This window comes from Carassius auratus, chromosome 25 (genome assembly GCF_003368295.1).
Source record: "Carassius auratus strain Wakin chromosome 25, ASM336829v1, whole genome shotgun sequence".
Classification (NCBI taxonomy): Eukaryota; Metazoa; Chordata; class Actinopteri; order Cypriniformes; family Cyprinidae; genus Carassius; species Carassius auratus.
The window spans coordinates 2356524-2383591 of NC_039267.1; the positions used below are offsets into that span (position 1 = coordinate 2356524).

General features: G+C 39.3%; 2 protein-coding genes across 3 annotated transcripts; one reads left to right on the plus strand and one right to left on the minus strand.

Moving 5' to 3' along the window:
* The first annotated feature begins 275 nt into the window (after positions 1-275).
* LOC113042799 (proteinase-activated receptor 1-like) lies at positions 276-3685 on the plus strand. Its single transcript, XM_026201800.1, has 2 exons — positions 276-336; positions 2640-3685. The coding sequence occupies exons 1-2, from the start codon at positions 276-278 to the stop codon at positions 3683-3685; spliced, it is 1107 nt and encodes a 368-aa protein (XP_026057585.1).
* Positions 3686-3848: 163 nt separating this feature from the next.
* Positions 3849-15647, minus strand: LOC113042981 (interferon-induced GTP-binding protein Mx3-like). 2 transcript variants are annotated; one of them, XM_026202034.1, is made up of 15 exons: positions 15484-15647; positions 13814-13879; positions 12498-12694; positions 11489-11602; positions 11281-11388; positions 10838-10992; positions 10613-10751; positions 10308-10506; positions 7701-7779; positions 7463-7585; positions 6401-6533; positions 6167-6310; positions 5939-6015; positions 5622-5831; positions 3849-5541 (listed from the first exon to the last, which is right to left on the minus strand). In XM_026202034.1, exons 1-15 carry the CDS (start codon positions 15561-15563, stop codon positions 5311-5313), a joined length of 2055 nt encoding a protein of 684 aa, XP_026057819.1. In that variant the 5' UTR covers positions 15564-15647; the 3' UTR covers positions 3849-5310. The 2 variants fall into 2 exon arrangements, with proteins under 2 accessions (XP_026057819.1, XP_026057818.1); XM_026202033.1 differs by having other exon boundaries at positions 11281-11391; positions 15484-15646.
* Positions 15648-27068: the final 11421 nt, after the last annotated feature.

A 27068-nucleotide genomic window follows, 5' to 3' on the forward strand; every position in this document is an offset into this window, starting at 1 on the left:
GTAGAAAAGTTTCGTTCATTTCAGTAAATCAACTCAAATTGTGAAACGTGTGAATTAAATTAATTCAATGCACACAGACTGAAGTAGTTTAAGTCTTTGGTTCTTTTAAATGTGATGATTTTGGCTCATATTTAAAAAAATACAAAATAAAAAAACAATTCATCTTAACAAATTAGAATGTGACTTGTCAATCAGCTAATCAACTCAAAACACCTGCAAAGGTTTCCTGAGCCTTCAAAATGGTCTCCTAGTCTGGTTTACTGGGGTGCACAATCATGGGGAAGACTGCTGATGTGACAGTTGTCCAGAAGGCAATCATTTACACCCTTCACAAGGGTAAGCCAAACAAACATTAATTACCAAAGGTGGGAAGTTGTGGCCTAGAGGTTAGAGAGTTTGACTCCTAACCCTAGGATTGTGGATTCGAATCTCGGGCCGGCAATACCATGACTTAGGTCCCCTAGAGCAGGGCACCGAACCCCCAACTGCTCCCTAGGCACCTGTAGCATAAATGGCTGCCCACTGCTCCATTTGTGTGTTCACTGCTGTGTGTGTGCGCTTTGGATGGGTTAAATGCAGAGCACGAATTCTGAGTATGGGTCACCATACTTGGCTGAATGTTACTTCACTTAAAAGAAACTGGCTATTCACAGAGTGCTGTATCCAAGCATGTTAACAGAAAGTTGAGTGGAAGGAAAAAGTGTGGATGAAAAAGATGCACAGCCAACCAAGAGAAACTCAGCCTTATGAGGATTATCAAGAAAAAAACGATTCAAGAATTTGAGTGAAATCATGACATCACAAACCAAAGACTTAAACTACTTTTGTCTGTGTGTAATGAATTTATTTAATACACAAGTTCAACAACTTAAGTTGAATTATTAAAATAAATGAACTTTTCCATGACATTATAATGTATTGAGATGCAGCTGCATATATATATATATATATATATATATATATATATATATATATATATATATATATATATATATAGTTACTCTGAGTGTTTGCTGTAATTGAGTAAAATATATACAATCTGACCACATAAAATGTTTATGTAAATGTGTCATTTGGACACAGCTCTTCTGAAGGGCGTGACCCAGGTAAGGACACATGCCTTTGATGGATGGTGAGCTCCACACCTGACTATAAAGAGCTGATTCTGTTGACATTAATGATAGAAACAGTACACACTTCGACAAATACAATCGTTAATCGTATAATCGTATAAACAGTTAATTTTGCTGGAAAAATGGTGTACCAATGGATCAGGATTAGTGCTTGGCTTATCTTAATCAAGGTGAACCTGTCTAATCAAAGTAAGGATTTATTTTCTTGTTTAGATTTAAATATATATATTTTTTAATCTTAAAATGTTAATATATGAAACCACTTTATTTGATTAGAAATGTGTATAATATGTAATTTCTAAATGTTTAGCATACATTTATTGAGGTTTACTTTTTTGATTTATAAAAATTTTTACCTTTTTCCCCCTTATTCTTTTAATGTTTCTCTCATCTAAATCAATTTTTCATAGTAGTGAAGCTCTAGCGCTTTGTTGAATGTGTCAGTTCAGGTGCACACGAGTGTACTGGTGTAGTGTTTATATGAAGCAGTATATATTTAGTATGCAAAAATGTACAGTGTGAAAATAATTATTTGTTAGTTTTTGTAAGTTTGCCCACTGACAAAGAAATAATCAGTCTATAATTTTAATGATAGGTTTATTTGAACAGTGAGAGACAGAGTAACAACGAAATAATTCTGAAAAATGTATTTAAAAAAGTTATAAATTGATTTGCATTTTGAGTAAAATAAGTATTTGACCACTTCGCAAAACATAACCTTTGGTGGAAAAACCCTTGTTGGCAATAACAGAGGTCACACGTTTGTGTTCTTCCCCCAACTGTAGGCCTATTATGTTTTGGGTAACCAGTTCCAAGTACGTACCTTTATTTGAATAACAAAGTGCCTGAGGCTTGTAATGCATGTGTTTTGCTGCTATAAATAACCTTTGCTATGAGTAATGATAGCATGGATCACAAAGACATGTCTGTTCATTAACAGTAGACAGATTTCATAACTTATTTATCCATCTTTAATTCTATCTATCTATTTATCATTCTTTCATTCTATCTATCTATCTATCTATCTATCTATCTATCTATCTATCTATCTATCTATCTATCTATCTATCTATCTATTGTTCTGTCGTTCTATCTATCATCTATATATCTATCATTCTTTCATTCTATCTATCTGTTCGTCTGTCTGTGTATCTATCATTCGATCTATTGTTCTATCTGTCTGTCTATCATCTACCTATAGTTCTTTCATTCTATCTTTTTCATTCTATCTTTTCTAAGACACAATCTTTTTGGTTTAAAGCATTATATAAATAAAGGTGACTTGACTTGAAATTCAACACTAAGTACATCAGTGATCTCGTGAGTGACACAATTTTCAGGTGTGACTTGCTGATGAATCTACCTTGCTTATTAGGAAAAAAGAGTGCAACAGGTATTTATAAATCTAGCGATATATAGTTTTTATAGTAAGTAAGAACAGTTGTCAAATGGGTTTGGTTTGCACTTTAGCCAGTAAATAAAAGGATTGTGTTGTTTTTGTTACAGATTCTGGCCTCATGACGGATTTTCCATTTGGCTTTCATAACAAGACAAATCAGACATTATTTGAGGGAAATTATAGTGCAGGGATGTACAGTAACCAAACTATAATCTCCGTTGAGCCACTGGATCATTTCCTTAAAGGCTTGATTGTCACACGTGTCATGCCTTCGATCTATATCTTCATCATCCTCGTTAGTCTGCCCCTGAATGGTTTGGCCATGGTGACATTCACCTGTAGAATTCGAGAGAAGAAACCAGCTGTGATCTACATGTGCCATCTTGCATGTGTGGACCTGCTCTTCATCCTGCTTCTGCCTCTGAAGATCCACTACGAGATGAATGCTTCAAACTGGGTGTTCGGTGAGGCGGCCTGTCGTTTACTCACTGCATCCTACTACGGTTACAAGTACTGCTCTGTACTGCTGATGATGTGTATGAGTGTGGACCGGCTGCTGGTCGTGGTATTTCCCATCGCCTCTCTGACCTGGAGGAGTGCAAGGAAAGCCACATGTGTTTGTGTGGTGATCTGGCTGCTGACACTCGTTGGCATAGTACCACTTCTCGTGTTGAATCAGACAACTACTTATCAGAATCGCATCACCTGCTTTGACATTTTTGCAGATTCTTCAGTAAGGTTATACTTCTATGTGTTCTTAGTCCTTCTATGCATCAGCTTCGTCCTGCCACTGGTTGTCATCTTAGTGAGCTACTCTATTATCATATATGTGCTCTGTTCTAAACATGATCACTCATCATCTTCCTCAGACAACCGTAAGAGGTCTGCAATTATGGCTTCTGCTGTGGTTACTGAGTTTGTTGTGTGCTTTGCACCATCTAATGTCCTCCTGATGTACCACTGCATTTGTATAATCAATGGTAGCAATGGGTTGTATACCTACCCACCTTACATGCTGGCTGTGTGTTTGGCAAGCTCAAGTGTTTTTCTGGACCCTCTGCTCTACTACTACGGATCATCTCATTACAGACAGCAGATCCGCTCTGGGTTTTCTTTTTTGGTCAGTAAGGCAAAAAGAGCTAACATACCATGAAACACAATCGCAAAAAGCTTAAAATTAATTGGAACTTGATATAATTATATTAATATATTTTATTAATAACAGTTACAATTAATATAATATTAATACAGTAGTGCAAATACAGTGTATGCTGTGTATAGGGACACTGAACATAGCATGAAAAAGTAAGCTGCAAGTGACAAAATGCTTCAGTAGAACAACAGTGAACTGGGTCTGATCAGATGTTGTTATATGTCATTAAAACAAACTTTACTGTTCTGTTTTAGCAAAGTTATATAGTAAGTTTACAATATTATCATTTTTCTGAAACACTCCTATTATTTCACTTCAGAAGATACTGATTCATCCACTGCATGGGTTACTGTAGTCTTATTGTTTTGTGTTGCTGGAGTGTTATTCCAAGCCAGCACATACAAAAGTGTTTTTTTCTAGTTTCAGCAAATGCATTTACACCCATCTGTTCACCCATGGGCCTGCTTATCAGAAAACAAGAAACCATTTTGTGTGTCAACTGAAAATAATTGCATGATTGACCAACTAAAACCTGGTCTAAAGTCAATATTTCAGTATTGTTTTTATGTATTTAAAGGGCGCGTTAGTAATATGCGCACAACGCTTGTACACTCTGCGTATTACACATACAGGAACTCACAGCAGCACACAAGCATGCCAAAGATTAAAAATTAAAGGATTATAATATAAAATATTATTATTGTGTACTCCTATGCCTGCTTCACTTCAGGGGGCTTTGGTGGAATCTGGCTTGTCCCATAGATGGTCTGATCATGCACTTTAACCTCATGCAAAACCAGATCCATATCCTCTCTGGAGCGGTGTTCAGTCTTTGCCCTTTCTAATTGCAAGTGCAAGCAAAACTAGCCTTTAAAGGGAATGGGAGATAAGACTCTGGCTGGTTTACTGCACGTTATGTCCAAAACACACCCGTGACTCATTAAAAGTGAAATATTGAATATTTATGTTACGATTCAGCATGAGGTAAGACCAGTGTAAATATCGGATACAAATATATTGTTGTTAACGCATCTTATATTAGACAAAAAATATAAAAATAATATGTTAAACCTACTCTGTCATCTAGCTAGTTAACACTGCCTTGGTGACATTAATAAAAGATCTAGCCAAACTTTGCAGTAGCGGAAGCAGTTCAGGAGATACAGTGTTGTTAATAGGTTTACATCTAATATTATACTTAGAAAAGACACACACATGCGGTTCAATCAATAAGGAAAAAAGCTATTTTAATTTTCAGCAGATCACAAGAATATAATGTACTGTAGTCAGCACTGATACTTCCAGATGATTTATAAAATAAAATGTAGGTGTCTGCAATAATTGAGCCCATAGATGTGACTTGGAAACAAAGTGATTCCTTGCTGAACTACCTGGAAACCATGAAATAGGTGCATAAGATGTAGATTAATTCATGTGTATATTATAAAGAAAAATAAAAAGTGTATATATATATATATATATATATATATATAATCAAAAAGCTGAAAGTTATGGGTTAAATGGTCAAATCCTGCAACACTTGATAATGGATGGTTGGACAGTTGTTGTCAGATACATTACAAGATTTCCATCAGATACACTATATGTATTTTCAGATATATCCTCTAATCATTCAAAAAATTGCTAATTGCTCTTGCTGCAGAAGTCAAACGAGTCAGCCGAGCTCTTAGGTCGCTGCGCTTTCTGCTGACATCAGGGTCCTCAGACAGGAGCTTCTGCACATCTTGCTTTTCCAATAATTTCATTATGTCAATAGACAAGAGCCGAGCAGTCTCCTGCAACATGTAAAAGGTGATCATCAAGGGCAGCTGGTCAGCCAATCTCTGCACCACAATCTGAAAGAAAAAAACAATTAGAGTTACGTCCTCACACCACAAGCACAGAGCAATTTGTGTTACTAAAAACTAAGATCTACCTCGTAATATGCCTCCAGCATTTCACTGTACTTGCACTGTTTGTCAAAGACAGGTAACTCATTATCTGAAAAAGTCTGGTTTGTTTTCACACTCAAGACCTTCAGGAAAATGGGATCTTGAGTGAAGATCCCGTTTTCCATTTTAAACTGCTCTGAGATCCTCTGCTCTGCCTTTTCTTGTTGGTTAAGCTGAATGTCATTGATTTTGTCCTATAGAATCAAGGAAAGAAGTACAAAGGAAAGAAAACTTGACCAAACTGGACTAAATATCAACCATCTTTGCCATATTTGAGGAGCAGCTGAAGGGTATTATTTACCTCAGTGATGTTTTGAAGGACATGGTAGTTCTGGAAACACTCATTCACCACGGCAGTGAACTGCTTAATGATGATATCTGCAGAAGAAACACGTAAATCAAAATGATTCACGATTCACATATGCTATAACTATTAGTCATTCAGTTCTTGATCTAATCTTTTGGTTTTATAATGGAGACTGTCCACAATGACCAGATAGTCTTTAAACACAAATATGTGTGATGGTACCTTTTATGGCATTGAGTAATTCAATGGCTGGATCCTTAATTTTGGCCACATGGTCCTGCAGAATCTTCTCAAAAACGATGTAGTTGCTGAAGCCGGGCAGTTCCCTCCCTCTGTAGTTCTCACCTAACTCTTTTGAATTGTTAACTTTTGGAAACAATATGGATTTCTTGTGAAATTAACTGATCTTAATTTTCATTAGAACTCTGTGCTTCTTAAATGTGAAAATATACTCACAGGATGGCTTTGTACTGGTAAGATAATCATTCCACTTCCTGAATTCAGCACGGATCTGGAAAAACAAACTTTTCCCATTCTTCGGCTCTCCTGATAACAGGGACTTGATTTTCTCATTGAATCCATTTAGGGTCTGTGAGGAAAGATAATAATAATAATAATAATAATAATAATAATAATGTAACAGGCTCGTAATATATATATATATCATGAGCCTGTTATATTGTCTTTATACAGGACTTGTTGGAAATGTAAGAGAGCTATTGTTTGAACAGAACAGACAGCATTTTCAGGGGCTGTTCGCAGAGAACATGTAATGAATCAGAATGCCATGCTTGTTATTTATTTTTTATTTTTTTACAAAAAGGTAATTGCAGTATTTTAAATCATAATTGCTAGTAATCTAATTAGCATAATCTCAAATTGTTCATATTTCTTGCACTTGAGATCTGTTCTTTCTCAGAATTGTATTAGGTTTCAACCGGTTCTGAATTTTCTGAATTACATCTCACAATTTTTTTTTCTCTGAATTCTGAGTTTATCCATTTTAAGGGGCAACAGATTTCTTGGACAAAAGAAATTAATCAGAAATTGCATATTTCTTTCAAGACACTTTTTGGTGCGTTTGCTCTAGTATGGTTCCAGCAGATTAGACGCTATTGAACTACTGGTTTCGTCTGGTCAGAGGAGAACTGACCCCAACTGAGCCTGGTTTCTCCCAAGGTTTTTTCCTCCATTCTGTCACCGATGGAGTTTCGGTTCCTTGCCGCTGTCGCCTCTGGCTTGCTTAGTTGGGGTCACTTCATCTACAGTGATATCATTGACTTGATTGCAAATAAATGCACACACTATTTAAACTGAACAGAGATGACATCACTGATTTCAATGATGAACTGCCTTTAACTATCATTTTGCATTATTGAGACACTGTTTTCCTAATGAATGTTGTTCAGTTGCTTTGACGCAATGTATTTTGTTTAAAGCGCTATATAAATAAAGGGGACTTGACTTGACTTTTGATAATTCTCAGAAGTACGAAGACTTGATGTCTTGAGGTCCTACCTCAATGAGGAATTCCTTGGCTCCCTCGAGGTCATCTGGAGGTCCAGCCTCACAGTCACGAAGTGCTCTTTTCACACTGCACAGCTGTTTTTGTATATGCTGCTGGAGCGGTGGCAGTGAATTCTGACAAAGATAAGCAAGATACAGTTTAATTATAGTATCTCAGTCCATCCCGTCAGGTTAGGGTTAGGGTTAGGGTTAGGTAAATGTGGGACTTTTCAGACATTTAGAAACGTACTTTGATATGATCAACAAGATCCAGAGTCAGTTTGATGGCAAGACATTTAATAGTCACTTTACCCTCTTCTAAGAGACATCTGTAGAACAAAAAATAAGGCACTTTTTGCAAGGTGGATAATTTTAGTTCATGTACTGTTGATGGAAAAGAAGAACATAATTGCAAAAGTGAACATCACACACACACACACACACACATGTATACGTACATATATATAATTTGATCTTTTTTAACCTTAATACATTCAAGGGTCTGCAGGTATTCTTTCTGTAATATACTTCCCTCAATCTAATAAATCTATATTACAAATTAATAATAAAATATTATGCCTTAAGGTAGGGCTGTAGTACCCGAGTCCGGTCTTGGACTCGAGTCCGGACTCGAGACATTTTTCTGTCGTCTCGGACTTGTCTCGGACTCGTTGAATTTGCACTAGGACTTGTCTCGGACTTGGCCATTGGACTCGCCAAGTCTTCTAGTTGGTCTCGACCGAGTCCAGCAAAAAAATAAAAATAAAAAATTTCTCCTTCAAAACAAAACCACCTTTGCATGATGTCGCGACTGAAACTGTGTGGAAAACGCTTGTCGCGCCGCTCTCCTTTTTTCCAAAGCACTCTGTAGCCTGCGCTCGCGCTCCAGTGGCGTCTGCTGTTGCTGGGCAACCATGACCCGCTCTTCATGATGACGCAGAAGTTTCAGCAAAGGATAAATGGATTTCCAGCACTTAAAATCACTTGCAGTAGCTCTGCTAATAGATTCATTTAAAAAATGGCTATCCTTGTACAACTATGATCATCTGTTTCTCCATCTTAGCTTTCAATTGTTCCGGGAAAGGATGTGCATGACCAGCGGTGCACTTACTGCGATCTGAAAAGTTTAGATGTTTCTAATTTAATTTTCTACCTGTTAGATTGTGTTTTATTTACGTCTACACCTAGATAGCTTTAAACATACCCTTTACAATAATGAAATACTAATTATTGTTGTACAGTAAAGGGGTTGCAAGACTACTGATTTCTGCTAGTAGATTTTTTAAATAAAAAAATGCTTGAGTTACTCGACTACTCGTGGTTCATGCTATTGTAAATGAATACACTAAATCTTTTTTTTTAATCAATAAACGCGTATTAATGTATAGCCTTATGCAACAATTACATATGTACATTTTAAAAACTTTATAATTATGACATTACATATTTACATTTTCATGTAACAGCCAGTATTTGTATCTGTAACAATCACAAAATTTTTCCTATCTGCATTCGGATATAACATCGTACAGTTACTTGATAAGACTTTTATGACTTTTTATATATTTTTCGTAGTTATCACTGAACAAGTGTCGTGTTAAACTAAAATAATTATTAATTTCTAAATTAATATTTATCATGCAAGCAGAGAGATGTCATGACAAATGTTTAGTGATCATTTGAACGACCAAATCCATTCAATGCGCACATTTTCATTATGCAGAACACTTTGAGCAAGTCTTAATGTTAATGAACTTCACTAAACAGATGTGTGTGTGCCGCGCAAACCAGCAAAAGCTAAAGATACAAACATGTAGGACAAGTAGACAATGTATCATTATCGAAGCTGATTATTAGCCTACTCTTGAGAGAGAACTGGTTTGGTTTTTGAGAGACTGAGCGGCACAGCGCTGCTGTTTAATTGGCATTATTCCATTCATTCGTATTATATCATAGCCTCAGCTTTAAATCATTGCCTTTTAAATATATACAAATACTATAACGTGCATGATGTATTATTATAGGTAAAATTCCTCTTGCAACGCTCTGATTTCTGAGAGATGCACAGAGAGGCGACAACAATGCGGTGTTTGATTTGCGCTCTTTTCGCTCATAAAGTTTACATTCAATCACTTCTGGCGCTGATCCCCTAGGCTCACCTGTTATCTAGCAAACACCAGACTCTGTTCAGCTTCAGCCGAGTATTCAGGCAGAATTATTCCTTGAGCGTTATTCGTTTTTAAGCCATTATCCGTGCCATTCCGAATAAGGTATTCGGCTTCAGGCACAACCCTAATTATTACATTACATATTTTATTTTTACATGCAACATAGATAAGGTCATATAGTAACAGCTCCACGCAATATTGTAATTCTAAAATTCACGTCGTACTTGCAAACACTTTGTATGCATTATGGTTAATGCATGCTGGAGTAGTCGATTGTTTCCGACAGAGCTCGACTAGTCTATGCAAGCACAAGCACAGTAGGACAAAAAACTTGGACTTGGACTCGAAAATTTTGGACTTGGACTTGACTTGGACTCGAACCTCTTTGGACTCGGTCTTGACTCGGTCTCGACTAGTCCTGGACTTGGACTTGACTTCGACTCGACAAAGCTGGACTTGACTACAGCTCTACCTTAAGGTTACAATGCCTGTTTTTTTGTTAGTTTTTTTTTTTTTTTATTATTAACTACATTAATTTAAAGTGTTACCTATATTTTTCTTCATTTTTTTTTTATCAGGGCAGCTGTAACACTTTATGAGGCAAAAAAAAAAAAAAAAAAATCTAAAGTAGTTCAAATAAATATATATACATGCCAAATAAATAAATACATTTATTTGTATAGTGTAACCTGAAGTGGTCATGGTTTTGGAAGAAATCTCTCTCCATCTGTGCTGCCTCCTCTAGAGGAACTTCATCATTGATCTGCTGTTGTCCTCTACACTTGACCATGATGTAACCTTTGCGCAGAGGAATCACTTTGTTGTGGACAATAGCCAGAACGCTCTTCTCTGTTCCCTTGTCTATGAGGTCTGGCTTGGTCAAAATGGCTGTGAGAATGAGAAAGGCGTTCTATAAAAAGTAGATTTGCTAACAAAAGTGTTTGTAGAAATTTGTTGAGATGTTTGATGTGGTGCACATCATCTGCTTCCTTACCCACAGTTCTTTTGCCCTCAGGATCTACTTTTTGTGCCATTTTTAAGGCTTCTGTTGTTGCAATGTCAATGTTACACGGGACCACTACCAGGTTTATAGTCTCACGTTTCTTAATATATTTCATGATCAGACGTTTTATCTACGAGACATAGACATAGTTTAAAAACTATACGTATACTACTTTGATTATATATGTGGTGTGCAAGATCAGATTAAATGACCCACCTGTTTTCCAATATCCTCTGGTTGTCCTTCTACTGGGACTCGGGCAATTCCTGGCAGATCGATCAGTGTGAGGTCACACACATCTGGTGAGATGATCTCTAAAGTGATGAGCTCATCACATATTCCTACCCCTTTCCCTGCCAGCTCATTCTGGGCTGTAAAAATCAAACTGCATAATTTATCATAGACAAGCCATTGTGAAGAGGCTAGATGTTTGAGACTTTAAAATGTATATATCAGCATAAATAGTTTGACTATTTTACCAAAATAATTGTGTACTGCTAGCAACATGCTAACAACAGATATATATGCTTAATTGATAAATCAGCATCCAAGACAAATGCATTTTATAAGACAATACAAATCTAAACAGTTACTGATTACAGGTACAGATTAATTTTGAAATGATATTTTTATTATATACCAATAACAGTCTTACTAACCTTCTGCTACACATTCTTCAACTAATGAAGGATCTGCAAACTCAATTTTCTTCTCTTTGGGAGCTGACTGTCCAACCTTTCCACTCACCAGTTTGCCGTGTTTAAGACCTGCTGCAAAACATGGTTTAAATCCAGTTGTAAAAGTGGTCATTTCAGTCCGAGTGAAAGAAACCCTTCCAGTTAAGAACAAAAACACTGCACTACTAACCTGCAAAAAGATTCTCAGATCCATCTGCTTTCTTATCGTAGGTTAAAACAGCCTTCCATTTGACTCCTGGTACCTTCTTCAGCCTTAGCTCTAATGGACATCTGGTCACAATTCCTACAGAAACAGTTGAGTTAGCAATCAATCAATCAATCAATCAATCTATCTATCAATCTATCAATCAATCAATCAATCAATCAATCAATCAATCTATCTATCTATCTATCTATCTATCTATCTATCTATCTATCTATCTATCTATCTATCTATCTATCTATCTATCTATCTATCTATCCATCCATCCATCCATCCATCCATCTATCTATCTTTTGCCTGAATCATAATCTTACCTACAGTTAACTCTGGATTCAAGAAGTGATGGGAATTTAGTTCTAATAAAACCTAATTTAAGTAAAATATTAATTCAATAATTAAGCACCTGTAATACAAAGGTTCATTACTAACATGAACTAAGAATGAATACTTCTACAGCATTTATTATCTTAATGCTAATTTCAGTATTTCATAATGCATTATTAAAGTTATTATTTAGTTAATGCACATGAATAAACAATGAACGACTGTATTTTTATTAACTAACATTCACAAAGATGAATAAATAGTGTGATAAATGCATTGTTCATTCTTTTCATGTTAGTAAATATCTTAACTAATGTTAACAAATAACACCTTGGTGTAAAATGTTACCTTAATATTAATACTTTTACATTTATTTGCAGTATATGCACAATTTTCTCTTATTTTTTGTTTCTGTCCTGTCATCAAATGCCCTAACCCCAGCACAAGTGGTTGCTGTTTCTGGAAACCTGTTTGCATTGATCTCTTATCTGGCATTAATGCATTTATTCTTTAATTCTGCTGTAGTCATTGAAAACAGTCCCAGGGCTCTACTTGTTTTTAATATGGTCTTTGTCAGCTGATCTAAGACAAACCAATAGAAAAAAAGAGGTGTGAATATGCAATAGCAAGGAAGAGTTACATTAGTCCTCACCACTCCCTCTTGGTAACGCAACTCCAGACAGCGCTTCCAGCACAGAGCTTTTTCCAGAACTCTGGTCTCCGATCACTACAATAGTGGGTAACGCCAAGTCCTTATGAATGCCAACTGACCGCAGAGTGTCAATCAAATCAATGTATGGACGAATGCTCTCGTCTAAATGACTGTGAACCTCTCCCCTCATTTTCTGTCTGTAAAGATAGATGTACATACTGCATGTAAAGGAAAACATTCACAAATTGTACTGCATTTCTTTCAGTGTTTGGCCTTACATAGTTTCTCTTTTATTTGTTTACTGTGTTTTAAATTCAACATTTGACTGATGCAATATCTTACTCTGTATTGTGTGTATCATGATCTTCTGGCCTGTGTGAGAAGTTATAATGCTCCGCAAAGAAAGCAGCATAAAACTCTTAAACATTAACCTGTGTCATGCGGATCATTTACTGAGCTTTGAAAAATAGCCTTTTTCATTAACCGTTATATTAGATCGATTTTAAAACTGTGCTGTAAAACAATTGTGAAATTTTGATATTCTCATCCTGGGTTTTTCATCCAGTCGCCATAAAACTTAGTCAATATGATCTAAAGACGTTGATCTCAAAATGTGTGTTGACTTTGTCGTCCAATGGCTGATTTTGAACTTCAGTCGTTTGCTCTTTGAAGGAGACCAATCACATAGATGACTCTAATCTGTCTGGTTATTAGTGTGACGTATTCTTAATATCTTAAATCCTGTTGCAATGTCAGTACTTCAAACTTTCTAATACTTATTGTAATATCTAATATCATATCTATATTTAAACTAAATTTTGTCTACACCATGCCAAAACACTGAGGAACCTAAGTTTCAAACGGATGTTGGACATCTCATACAGTGTTGTCATGGTAACAGCAACAAAATAAACATGTATTATTGCACTGTGCTTTTGTGGCTCATACTTAACTCATACTTAACTTTTGGAAGATGTCCACAAAGATTGAAACAATAAAATCAGAATCCATCTACAGATTAAGGCCTAGTCCACACGTGCATGGGTATTTTTATAAATGAGTTTTATACATTTTAGAAATGAGACGAAGGGCCAAACCACATAGAAAAACTGTCTATCCACACATAGATCATGTGGACAGGGTCTTAGTTTGTTCTTTGACCTAGTGTCTTCTCCTGTTATTCAGTTAATCTGTTTGTCCCTCGTTAGTCACCCTACTTAAGTTCTCCTGTCTGGCATCTGTAGGCTATTGTATTCGGTTAGCCCTATGTGTGTGTTTGCTTCATTCTTTTGAATGATTGAAAGAATTAAGATTACCTTCTTCGCTGCTTCGCATTACTCTCTGTCTTCATTCCAGCACGTAAGCGTGACAGACTAGCTGACCTTTAAGAGTAAAAGCATATTAGCTGCATTATTTACCTTGTTTATTTTTTGTTGTAGTTGTGGTTGTTATGGTTGTTATGGATAATTTCACTGCCATCGCCCTGCTCTTCACTGAGCAGGGGAAATTAGCCACTTTAGTGGAGTCCTGTAGATCGCTCATTGCCACAGTAATTTACCCCACAGCTATCCTGCTCCGGGGCAGGTTATGTTCTGGGTTAGAGATCCCAAACTGAAGCTGGACCAATCAGATGTCAGAGAAGTGACACATGTCTATATATATAGAAGAAGTTTGGCTTTAATGATAATTACCATTCTATGATTTATATAATTATTGTGATTCATATTATTATTATTATTGTTATTATCTATCTTTTACACACAAGCAATTTTAGTTTAACAGTTATTATAAATTGTTTATTTTAAATAAATATGAATGTATACAGATCATGTATTATAAATAAGTTGTAGTATCAAAAGATTGTACTGTTAAGAAAATAAAAATCTGACCTTTCATGTTCAAATATCTCTCACTATTATATTTTCAAATGTATAAACTAATTTAACAATTTTCTCTTGTGACTGCACTGATAGAGCAAGATTTTTTATTTTATTTGTCCTATTTCATTTTTCACATGACGTTTTAATTTGTCATATTCTTCAGTCTCTTAACCTTTAGAAAAACCTTTAACCTTTAGTTTTGAATCCCGCTGGGTCTCTCGCGAGAAGTAAATCAAACTTGCTTTGTATTCCAAGGCTCTTGATTGGCTGTCTGCCAGTGATGTCACACATTCATGTGCACGCGCTCCACAAACTCAGGATCAAAGCCTGAGCTGACAAAGAAAGTTGATGAACAGCATCATGGTACCAACAGATACGGATTGGAGAGGTTTGGTTTTGTCAACTCAAAACTAATCCCGTAACTCTGAATTTGTTCAGCTACCATCATGGTACAGGCTCCGGGTGCGAGAGCAGTCACCAGTGCACGCTACGGTGGATGAGATGGTGAAGTGCGAGGACACAGAGGAAACTCCACCCTCTGTACCACTGCTGATGGTGAGCTGAGACAGGACTTTTATTCTGAGGTACTTCTTCCCTCATTGTCTGAACTCTCTGCCTGTCCTGCCTGACTGACCAGGGAGGTCTGTTTGAACTATTTGTCTGCTTGGAACTGTCTGTCTGTCCCATTACAGCCATGGAAGTCAGTGTTGAACATCTGTGGAGTGGATTCAGATCTGTTAGTCTCCAGCTCCACCATGCTCAGAGGATTCCCAGTCTCCACCTCCAACTCCGAGACCCGGATCTGTCTTGACCCGTCGACCCAGCAGCTCCACCATGTCTCCTAACTCCCTTCTCCTACTGTGGCTCTTCAGTCTAGTCCACCTTGGTCCTGTGTCGCTCTGGCTCCACTTCTGTTTTATTTACTACTATTACCATTATACTATTATATGCTCATATGCTTATATGCTAGTTGCCTGGTCTTATATATAAATGTACATTTTCTTATTGCAAGAAATAAGTCAAGCTTCTAAAAGCATACATATTTTTATATTATATATATATATAAAATATCTTATATTATATTATATTATATACTGTGTACTAACCTGTCAAGAAAACCTTTCTGAGAGCTATCACTATCGTCATCATCACTTTGATATGGAGAATGGAAACCTGAACTGGTCATTTTCCTGAATGTGAGAAAGAAAACAATAAAACGTTTCAAGAATATGTCCTTGATAATGTCCTTGCTTTTTGATGTCACCCAAAAAGACTGCTTGTGGTGATGCTGAAAAAAAATAAAAATAAATAAATAAATGGTTTGTCAGTATTTAAGACTGAATTTATACTGTATCACACCCATTATGCAAATGCAAGTAAACATAAGAATACAAATCCCAGTAGACACAGATAGAATTAAATCTCTTTTAGAATGGCAAATACAGGAGGAATATGGCAAAGTCATTTATACGTGCCAAACGTCTTGCTGCCAGCTGGTGACACTATAACTATAGCCTTTAGATGTCTTCAGACCAGAAGTTTTATCAAACATGTGAAGTTTGTAGCAGATTGGGTATTTAATGGCTGAGTTACCACAACTTCCTTTTCCCAAGGCGAAACATCGAACTTTAGCAAAAACTCAAGAAACTCTCTATTTATTAGATTAGTTTAGACTGTCCAAATGTAATGTTGATGTCTTTTTAACCTTAAATGACTCAAAGACTGAGGTTATTAACATTGGCCCATCTGACAGTTTCAGATTTAACAGTTCAACCTTGGATAGCCTGGCAGTTTTTGAATCAAAGTGTGTTAAAAATTTTGTTGTTTTCTTAAACACTCGGCTCACTCTAGAGAAACACATCTCCTCGGTTGTTGCCTCTAGCTTTTTCAGATCCACTTACATTTTTTAATCAAACATTGTCTGCCTGAAAAATCTCTTTAGACAGCTGTTCATGGATTTATTACCTCTCAGTTGGACTATTGCTACTCTTTGTATTGTGGCATCTCAAAGTCCCAAGTAGCTCATTAATAATTGGTCTAAAACCCAACAGCCAAATTTCTAAAAACAAGGCAGAATATATGATCCTGCCACCCCCTCTCTGTGAGATCTTCATTGGCTTCCTGTTAATTTTAGGATGAATTTCAAAATTATTTTCATTGTTTATAAATGCACAATCTGGCCCCTGAAACGCAGAGGAGAAAGAGCTTTCTCTAGATTGTGGAACAGCATGCCAGCGCCCATTAGAGCTGCTCCATCTTTATAAGTGTTTAAATCTATTTTGAAAACTTACTTGCTTCTGTAGCCTTTGCACATTTATGTTGTGTGACTGTATTTATTTATTTATTTTATCTTTGATCATTATGTTGTAAAGCACTTTGGTCAATCTGGTGATTGTTTTAAATATGCTTCATAAATGAACTACAACTAGAACTAGATGTCATTAAATCTCTTGGAGGAGTTTGTTACAGAATGAAACATGTCACTTCCTGTTGCCAGCAGGTGTCGCTATGACTATAGCTGAATATGCAAATGTAGGTCTCTTCAGGTTAGGAGTCCTATTAAATATGTAAAGTTTGGGGCAGAACAGACATTGTATGCCTGAGTTATAGCAACTTCCTGTTTCATGGCAAAACATTGAAATTTGTCAGGCCACCACGGACACGCCCCTCAACGAAACCCAAACAATCTTCAAAACTGAACATCTCAAAGGGCTTTAGGTTATAGTTACCAAATTTGGCATTGATCTGATTCAATCTCTATCAGGAGTTGTTATAATACAATACCTCAAAATTCCAAAGATTCCTGTTGGGTTTGGGATTTTGCTCCAAGATACTTTTTTTGTAGGTATCGATGTGTTAAATGTGTGTTATGTGTGTATTTTTGTTCATGTAGCCTATATAAGATGTACATTTTCTGCCACTTCTGGCATGTGTGCAAAGTTTCATGAGTTTTCGAACATGCTTAGGCCCTTCAAAAATTTTCTTAATTTTGGGGAAGTAGAAGAACAAATATGGCTGCAAGAAGCATTGATGGGCCCAAGCCATCAGTGCACCACCACCCTGGTGGCATCAGGAGAATGGTGCGAAATGGGCTCATGGATTTACAGCAAAGCTCTGGCTGTCTGGCTTTAAGGGTTACACTGTAACATTAAGAGATTGAAACACAGACACACAAAACTGGAACAATATATAAAACTTTGCTAACACTTAACAGTAAGGTTTCAGTTTTTAACAATAATTATATTAATTAACAAGAAAAGGTTTATTAATGCTAGTTAATATTAGGTTAAAACTAATATATTAATGTTAGTAACTTTAAATTGTAATAATGTACTGAATTAACATGAACATTTTTATGTTGTTTAATGTTAGTTAATGCTTTAATTAATGTTAACAAAAGAGAACTTATTGTAAAGTGACATGTCAAACAGCCAAGCGTGGTGACCCATACTCAGAATTGGTGCTCTGCATTTAACCCATCCAAAGTGCGCACACACATGGTGAACACACACACACACACACACACACCGTGAACACACACACTGTGAACACACACCTGGAGCAGTGGGCATCTTTATGGTGCGCTATCTTAGGGTTAGGAATCACACTCTCTCACCATTAGGCCACAACTTCACCCACTTAAATTGTTACCAAAACGTTTAATGATCTATAAGCATTTGTGAAATACAATCACTTAAAAACTACTGTAAATAATTGAGTTTGAGATCAGTTTTAAAGGTTTGGAGTGAGGAGACAGCACAAAGGTTCCACACAAGCATCTGAATTCTGTATTAGCTGTTAGGGTTTAAGAGTTTTGTAAGAGGTTACTGTAGAGCCCATGTGCCACGCCTGTGTACCAAGGTGTGTGCCAATTCTCATGGGTTTTTGAGCATGATAAGGGAGCCAAAAACCTTGAGGGGGTAATTTTGCCCCCTTTGGGCTTTGGGCCCTAATAAAAAAAAAATCTTAGAAAACAATGATGCAATGTAAGTTGCATATATTTATATATTTTTTACACTTGACTTAATATTGCAATAAATAATTATAGTTATCTCATGCTGAATTTTAGACCACCAAAATAATAGGTACAGATTTCAGGGAGGAAAGGAAAGAGAAAAACACATAAAGTAAAGCAAAGGGAACACAATTTTTCTCAAAAAGGATTAAAAAATCCTCAAACAGGATTAAGGTCTGTAAGGTAAATGAGTATATATTGAGAAAATGGTTGTTTATGTTTTCTGTGTGCATCTCTCTCTTTCCTTTTATTTATGTGTAGAGATAATACATTTGAAAGATTAGCTCACCCAACAAATTGCTGAAAATGTACTCACCCTCAGACCACTCAAGATACTGATGAATGAGTTTTATTCATCAGAAATGAAAGTGTGAGCCAAAAGGTGGCACCAGGGAGACTATTGTCATTCATGCATAATTATTAGCTCTGGCCAATCACAGCTTGACACTTGGAGTGTGTTAGTACTGCCTTTTCTCTTTTATGATTGCAGTTTATGATCTTCCCCACCATCATCAGTATATAAACGGAGACTTCCATGGGCCAGATTATACTATTACAGAAACTTACCCTATCTTTTGTCTGTCTCAAGAATCTCATATATCAGTTGTATCTTGAGACTACAATCTAAATCAGTCAGTCAGTCAGTTAGTTGTTATTTGTCCCCTTGGGGAAAGTAATTTGCAGCATACTCCCAAAGACATCACAATCATACATATATATAATATACAAGTTAACAATCACTGATTTAAAGTTCAATCTAATTTAAGATGGTCAGACCAGCTGACCATCAGTAAAGGCTGAAAGAAGAATTTAAACATCTAATTGCTTGGGGGATGAAGGATTGTTTGGACCTGTTTTTAGTGCATTGAGGAACACAATAACTTCTGCCAGATGGTAATAATTTAAATGCATCTGAAAGGGGATGCTTCTTATCATTCACAATGATATTAGCTTTACTCAGTACACTCGCTTTATATACTCTCCAAGTTTTCCAAGTATATACTATATACTTGGTAACTTAGTTCCCAACATTTTGCTTATCATTGTTATTACATTCCTCAATGATTTCTTCTGAGCCTCTGAAGCATTTCCATACCAGCAGCTCACACAGATAGTCATAAAAGCCCCATAAAACATCAAAAGCAATCTGCTATGGACGTTAAAAGACATTAATTTCTTAAAGAATTACTTAAAAAGTCAGTCCATACATCCCATTTAAACTTGTGATCCAAGACTATACCGAGATATTTATAATGAGTTACTAATTGTATTTGTTCCCCAATAATTAGTGTAGAGTGGGTTGTATCCTCTTCTTTCATCACACTTTTCCTCCTCATGCTGCTTATTAATATCAATCAATCACCTTTATTTATATAGTGCTTTAAACAAAATACATTGCGTCAAAGCACTGAACAACATTCATTTGGAAAACAGTGTCTCAATAATGCAAAATGATAGTTAAAGGCAGTTCATCATTGAATTCAGTTATGTCATCTCTGTTCAGTTGAAATAGTGTCTGTTTTTACTGGCAATCAAGTCAATGATATCGCTGTAGATGAAGTGACCCCAACTAAGCAAGCCAGAGGCGACAGCGGCAAGGAACCGAAACTCCATCGGTGACAGAATGGAGAAAAAAACCTTGGGAGAAACCAGGCTCAGTTGGGGGTCAGTTCTCCTCTGACCAGACGAAACCAGTAGTTCAATTCCAGGCTGCAGCAAAGTGCAGAAGAATCATCTGTTTCCTGTGGTCTTGTCCTGGTGCTCCTCTGAGACAAGGTCTTTACAGGGGATCTGTATCTGGGCTCTAGTTGTCCTGGTCTCCGCTGTCTTTCAGGGCAGTAGAGGTCCTTTCTAGGTGCTGATCCACCATCTGGTCTGGATACGTACTGGATCCGGGTGACTGCAGTGACCCTCTGATCTGGACACAGACTGGATCTCGTGGCCACGGTGACCTCGGAACAAGAGAGAAACAGACAAATATTAGGGTAGATGCCATTCTTCTAATGATGTAGAAAGTACGGTGTTATGTGAAGTGTTCCGATTCCAGTTTACCTAATTAATGCAGCCTAAAAATCTTTTAACGGATTTGGATATTAAAAGCATATTAGTATGTTATGTGTATGCCAGGTTAAAGAGATGGGTCTTTAATCTAGATTTAAACTGCAAGAGTGTGTCTGCCTCCCGAACAATGTTAGGTAGGTTATTCCAGAGTTTAGGCGCCAAATAGGAAAAGGATCTGCTGCCCGCAGTTGATTTTGATATTCTAGGTATTATCAAATTGCCTGAGTTTTGAGAACGTAGCGGACGTAGAGGAGTAAAATGTAAAAGGAGCTCATTCAAATACTGAGGTGCTAAACCATTCAGGGCTTTATAAGTAATAAGCAATATTTTAAAATCTATACGATGTTTGATAGGGAGCCAGTGCAGTGTGGACAGGACCAGGCTAATATGGTCATACTTCCTGGTTCTAGTAAGAACTCTTGCTGCTGCATTTTGGACTAGCTGTAGTTTGTTTACCAAGCGTGCAGAACAACCACCCAATAAAGCATTACAATAGTCTAACCTTGAAGTCATAAATACATGGATTAACATTTCTGCATTTGACATTGAGAGCATAGGCCGTAATTTAGATATATTTTTGAGATGGAAAAATGCAGTTTTACAAATGCTAGAAACGTGGCTTTCTAAGGAAAGATTGCGATCAAGTAGCACACCTAGGTTCCTAACTGATGACGAAGAATTGACAGAGCAACCATCAAGTCTTAGACAGTGTTCTAGGTTATTACAAGCAGAGTTTTTAGGCCCTATGTGTCACGGCTCGTAAAAGAGGAGAAAGCAAATGCAGGCAATCAGAAATGGTTTATTGAAAACTTGTCCAGAATGTAGGCAATGGTGATAGAAGGTCTACGGTGGCGTGAGAAGTGCTGGATGGTGAAGTCGGTGGTGAAGGTGAAGACGGTCAATGGATGAAACCAGGAACAGACCGGAACACTCACACGAAGACGACAACACGAACATAATCCAGAACACGAACACGGGAGACGGTAATCCAACTGTATGGCTGAAACATGAATGAGGATCTGACAACAGACAGAGAGATGGGTGAGTATTTATAGCTGAGTGGAGATGAGGATCAGCTGGAGCGAGACAATCAACATACAGGTGACAACAATTAACCAAACGAGCACATGGAGACTACGAGAGTACAAATACAAACACAAAACATGACACGGAGGAAACAATGGATTTCCTACCGTGACAGTACCCCCTCCCCTAGGACGTCACCTGATGTTCCCAGCCTGCCTTACCTGTAGATTGTAATCATCTATAAGGCGATGATCCAGTATGTCCCGAGCAGGAACCCACCTTCTCTCCTCCGGACCGTAACCTTCCCAATCCACCAAGTACTGAAATCCGCGTCCCCTCCGTCTAGAGTCCAGAATACGATTAACCAAATATGTGGTTTCCCCATTAACGATAAACCGGGGCAGGCGGGTTAAGACGGGAAAAAATCACCGGTTTAATTTTGGATACATGGAACACGGGATGAACCCTCCTGTACGCCGGAGGAAGGCTAAGACGCACTGTTACCGGATTAATGATTTTGGTAACAGAAAACGGGCCAATAAATTTGGGAGCAAGCTTATTCGAAACGGAACGCATAGGAATATTCTGGGTTGAAAGCCACACTCTTTGACCGACGACGTAACGGGGAGGCTTCGACCGGTGGCGATCGGCCTTAGCCTTGGTGCGCGACCTAGCCTGGAGCAGAGCTCTGCGAGCTCTGGTCCAGGTGCGGTGACACCTCTGGACTAGTGCGTGTGCGGAGGGGACCGAAACCTCGGATTCCGTACTGACAAAATTAGGTGGTTGGTACCCTAAACTACACTTAAATGGAGACATGCCGTAGATGACACTGGCAAAGAATTGTGTGCGTACTCCACAATTGAGAGTTGCTGACACCAGGACGAAGGATTATTGCAAGCCAAACATCGCAAAACCCTTTCGACATCCTGATTGGCTCGCTCGGTTTGACCATTGCTCTGGGGATGGAACCCGGCAGAAAGACTAACAGTCGCTCCTAACAATTTACAGAATTCTCGCCAAAATTTGGACACAAATTGGGGACCCCTGTCAGAAACCACGTCTGTCGGAAGGCCATGTATACGGAAGACGTGGTCAATGACAGCTACCGCTGTTTCCTTGGCTGATGGTAATTTGGGCAAGGGAATGAAATGAGTCGCCTTCGAGAACCGGTCCACTACGGTTAAAATCACCGTATTGCCCTTAGAGGGCGGGAGGGCGGTAATGAAATCTAGCGAAATGTGGGACCAGGGTCTCGAAGGGACAGACAGCGGTAAGAGTAACCCATCTGGAGGTCGATTGGAAGTCTTACCAATAGCGCAAACTGAACAAGCCAAGACGAAGTCGTGGACGTCACGAGCCATACCAGGCCACCAAAATCGTTGCTTGACTAGAAACCTAGTTCTACTAAGCCCTGGGTGACAAGCAACACTGGAACAATGACCCCACTGGAGAACGTCTGACCGTAACCCCTCCGGCACAAACAATCGGTTCGGTGGGCAACGAGCCGGGGGCGTTACCCCTTCTAAGGCAGTCAAAACCTTCGATTCGACCTCCCATCTGAGCGCGGAGATAATGATGGTCCCCGGTAAAATGGGCTCAGGAGTAGCAGTACGATCGGAACGCTCAAAAAGACGGGATAAAGCATCGGGTTTGATGTTTTTGGAACCCGGCCGGTAAGAAAGTGTAAAATCAAAACGACCGAAAAACAATGCCCACCGAGCCTGCCTGGAGTTAAGTCTTTTGGCGGTTCTAATGTATTCGAGATTCTTATGGTCCGTCCATACAATGAAAGGTACACCCGACCCTTCAAGCCAGTGACGCCATTCTTCCAGTGCAAGTTTGACTGCCAACAACTCTCGATTGCCAATGTCATAATTAACTTCCGCAGGAGATAAACGGTGAGAATAATACGCGCAAGGATGCACCTTTCCGTCTGAGGATGCGTGCTGGGACAACACTGCTCCTACCCCCACCTCTGACGCATCGACCTCCACTATGAATTGACGTGAGCGATCAGGGGTGACGAGAATGGGAGCTGAAACAAAGCAGCTTTTCAGTTTGGCAAACGCAGCCTCGGCTGCGTTTGACCACCTGAACGTCAAACTAGGGGAGGTCAAAGCGGTCAGAGGCGCGGCTAGTTGGCTGAAATTGCGAATGAAACGCCGCTAAAAATTGGCGAACCCCAGAAATCTCTGCAGGGCCTTGCGAGACTCTGGGGATGGCCAATCTACCACAGCCTTAACCTTCTCAGGATCCATGCGAACACCCTCAGTCGAAATGATGTGTCCTAGAAAAGAAACAGACTGTGCATGAAAAACGCATTTCTCCGCCTTGACAAACAATCCATTCTCTAGCAACCGCAGAAGCACTCGTCGTACGTGTTGCAAGTGTTCCTGGAGAGATGAAGAAAAATCAATATGTCATCCAGGTAAACATATATGAACAGATCAACCATGTCTCGCAACACGTCATTAACTAGTGCTTGGAAGACTGCTGGCGAGTTCGTTAGCCCGAAGGGCATCACGCAGTACTCAAAATGGCCTCTAGGGGTGTTAAAGGCAGTCTTCCACTCATCTCCCTCCCTGATGCGGACCAAATGATAAGCATTACGTAAGTCCAATTTAGTGAAAACGGACGCTCCCTGCAACCTTTCAAAAGCTGAAGACATAAGCGGCAAAGGATAGGTATTCTTTACCGTTATGTTGTTCAGCCCTCGGTAGTCAATGCAAGGTCGCAAGGATCCGTCCTTCTTTCCCACAAAAAAGAACCCCGCCCCCGCTGGAGAAGAAGAAGGGCGGATGAACCCCGTTGCTAGAGAACTGGATATATATTTCTCCATGGCCGCCGTCTCTGGAATAGACAAAGAATATAACTTGCCCTTAGGCGGAGAAGTACCTGGCAATAACTCTATCGCACAGTCATAGGGACGATGAGGAGGAAGAGAATCAGCCCGAGACTTACTGAACACCTCCTTCAGGTCGTGGTACTCCGCGGGCACGTTAGCCAACTCCACTGCTTCCCCCTGAAACACAGACTCAGAAACATTAACACCAGCAGACAAAAGACAAGACAAATGACACTCCTCGCTCCAGCTAACCACCGATCCGAGGCGCCAATCGATCCTGGGGTTGTGTTTATGGAGCCAGGTGTGACCGAGAACAATGGGAGATTGAGGTGAGTCCGTGATGAAAAATGAAATCTCCTCCGTATGGTTACCAGATGTGATTAGAGAAACAGGTAAAGTGGTCTGTATGATGACTGGCAGTCTGTGTCCGTTGAGTGCAAAGGGTGCAATGGGGTGTTTGAGGGAGGTGAGAGGAATGTTGAGCTTACTAGCGAACTTGAAGTCCATGAAACTACCCTCGGCCCCAGAATCCAACAAAGCGTGATGATCGAGTGCGTGGGTGGACCACCGTAGACTCACCGGAAGGAGTGTCGATGTAGATGAGGTCTTCCTGGCAGAGATCCCACCAGATAGCAGCCTCCGTTTTACTATCGGGCTTGGTCTTCTTACCGGACAGCGCTGGATGTGATGTTCTTGGCTGCCACAGTATAAACACAGTCCCAGGGATCTCCGCCTGATCCTCTCCTCCCGGGAGAGCCGAGCTCGCCCCACCTGCATGGGTTCAAGATCTCCAGGTGGGCTGACCGCAACCTCTGAGCGCTGACGCTGAGCCTCCGGTCTGGTCGCGAGAACTGCTCTCCCCCTCCGTCTGGCGGCTTGGTCGAGTCGGTTGTCTACTCTGATGGCGAGGTCAATCAGGCCATTGAGAGAAGTGGGGAGCTCAACGGCGCGGATCTCCTGTTGGATGCGGTCAGCCAACCCATACAGGAAGTGATCCCACTGCGCCTCTTCGTTCCACTTACACTCCGCCGCCAGGGTGCGGAACTCGATAGCATAGTCGGATACGGACCTGTCTTCCTGACATAGGTCCGTGAGAAGTCTAGCTGCCTCCCTCCCGGCGACGGAGCGGTCGAAGACCCGTCTCATCTCCTCCGAAAGGGCGTGGAACGAGGCACAGCAGCTGTCTTGGTTCTCCCACACCACCGTCCCCCAGAGGGCAGCCCTCCCCGTCAGAAGTGACAAGACGAATGCTACCCTCATCTCCTCGGTGGTAAACGTGCGGGGCTGCAGGGCGAAGTGCAGAGAACAATGTGACAGAAATGATCGACAAAACTTTGGCTCACCCGCATATTTCGTGGTTCGGACTGGGAAATCCCCCCCGGAGACGATCGGCGGTGTGGGTGGCGTGGGAGGCGCAGCGGGTGGCGGTTGTTGTTGTTGTTGAGCCTGGAGAGCGAGCTCGGACACCTTCATCACCATTGCTTGGAAAGCTCGACCCATCTCATCTATCGCCTTGTCTTGGCAATCCATACGACCAACGGCTCTCTGCAGAAACTCCTCCAGATGAGATGGGGAGCGATCGCCTGCTGCTTTCATGATGGTCAGATCCTACTGTCACGGCTCGTAAAAGAGGAGGAAGCAAATGCAGGCAATCAGAAATGGTTTATTGAAAACTTGTCCAGAATGTAGGCAATGGTGATAGAAGGTCTACGGTGGCGTGAGAAGTGCTGGATGGTGAAGTCGGTGGTGAAGGTGAAGACGGTCAATGGATGAAACCAGGAACAGACCGGAACACTCACACGAAGACGACAACACGAACATAATCCAGAACACGAACACGGGAGACGGTAATCCAACTGTATGGCTGAAACATGAATGAGGATCTGACAACAGACAGAGAGATGGGTGAGTATTTATAGCTGAGTGGAGATGAGGATCAGCTGGAGCGAGACAATCAACATACAGGTGACAACAATTAACCAAACGAGCACATGGAGACTACGAGAGTACAAATACAAACACAAAACATGACACGGAGGAAACAATGGATTTCCTACCGTGACACTATGATTAACACCTCTGTTTTTTTTTTAATTTAGCAGTAAGAAATTACTCGTCATCCAATTTTTTATATCGACTATGCATTCCATTAGTTTTTCAAATTGGTGTGTTTCACCGGGCTGCGAGGAAATATAGAGCTGCGTATCATCAGCATAACAGTGAAAGCTAACACCATGTTTCCTGATGATATCTCCCAAGGGTAACATATAAAGCGTGAAGAGTAGCGGCCCTAGTACTGAGCCTTGAGGTACTCCATACTGCACTTGTGATCGATATGATACCTCTTCATTCACTGCTACGAACTGATGGCGGTCATATAAGTACGATTTAAACCATGCTAATGCACTTCCACTGATGCCAACAAAGTGTTCAAGTCTATGCAAAAGAATGTTGTGGTCAATTGTGTCAAACGCAGCACTAAGATCCAATAAAACTAATAGAGAGATACACCCACGATCAGATGATAAGAGCAGATCATTTGTATCTATTCTAATATAATAATGATAATAATGATAATAATAATATAATGTTTTATTGACATAACACCTATTAAAAACCCAAAGATGCTTTACATAACGCTGATAGAAAACATGAACACAATACAAATAGTAATATAAAGTCACATGCTCAAACAGCAGATACTGTAGAGATCATCTTTCGTTCCAGATAAGTAATGCATGCAA

Excerpts from the sequence above, each read along its gene's own strand:
- LOC113042799 (XM_026201800.1), top strand. The coding sequence starts at position 276 with ATGGGGAAGACTGCTGATGTGACAGTTGTCCAGAAGGCAATCATTTAC. Across the intron at positions 337-2,639 it reads CATTTACACCCTTCACAAGG|ATTCTGGCCTCATGACGGAT; the intron begins GTAAGCCAAACA and ends TTTTTGTTACAG.
- LOC113042981 (XM_026202033.1), bottom strand. The coding sequence starts at position 15,563 with ATGACCAGTTCAGGTTTCCATTCTCCATATCAAAGTGATGATGACGAT. Across the intron at positions 10,993-11,280 it reads TGAAGAATGTGTAGCAGAAG|CCCAGAATGAGCTGGCAGGG; the intron begins GTTAGTAAGACT and ends TGATTTTTACAG. Across the intron at positions 7,780-10,307 it reads CAAAACCATGACCACTTCAG|ATGTCTCTTAGAAGAGGGTA; the intron begins GTTACACTATAC and ends TTTGTTCTACAG.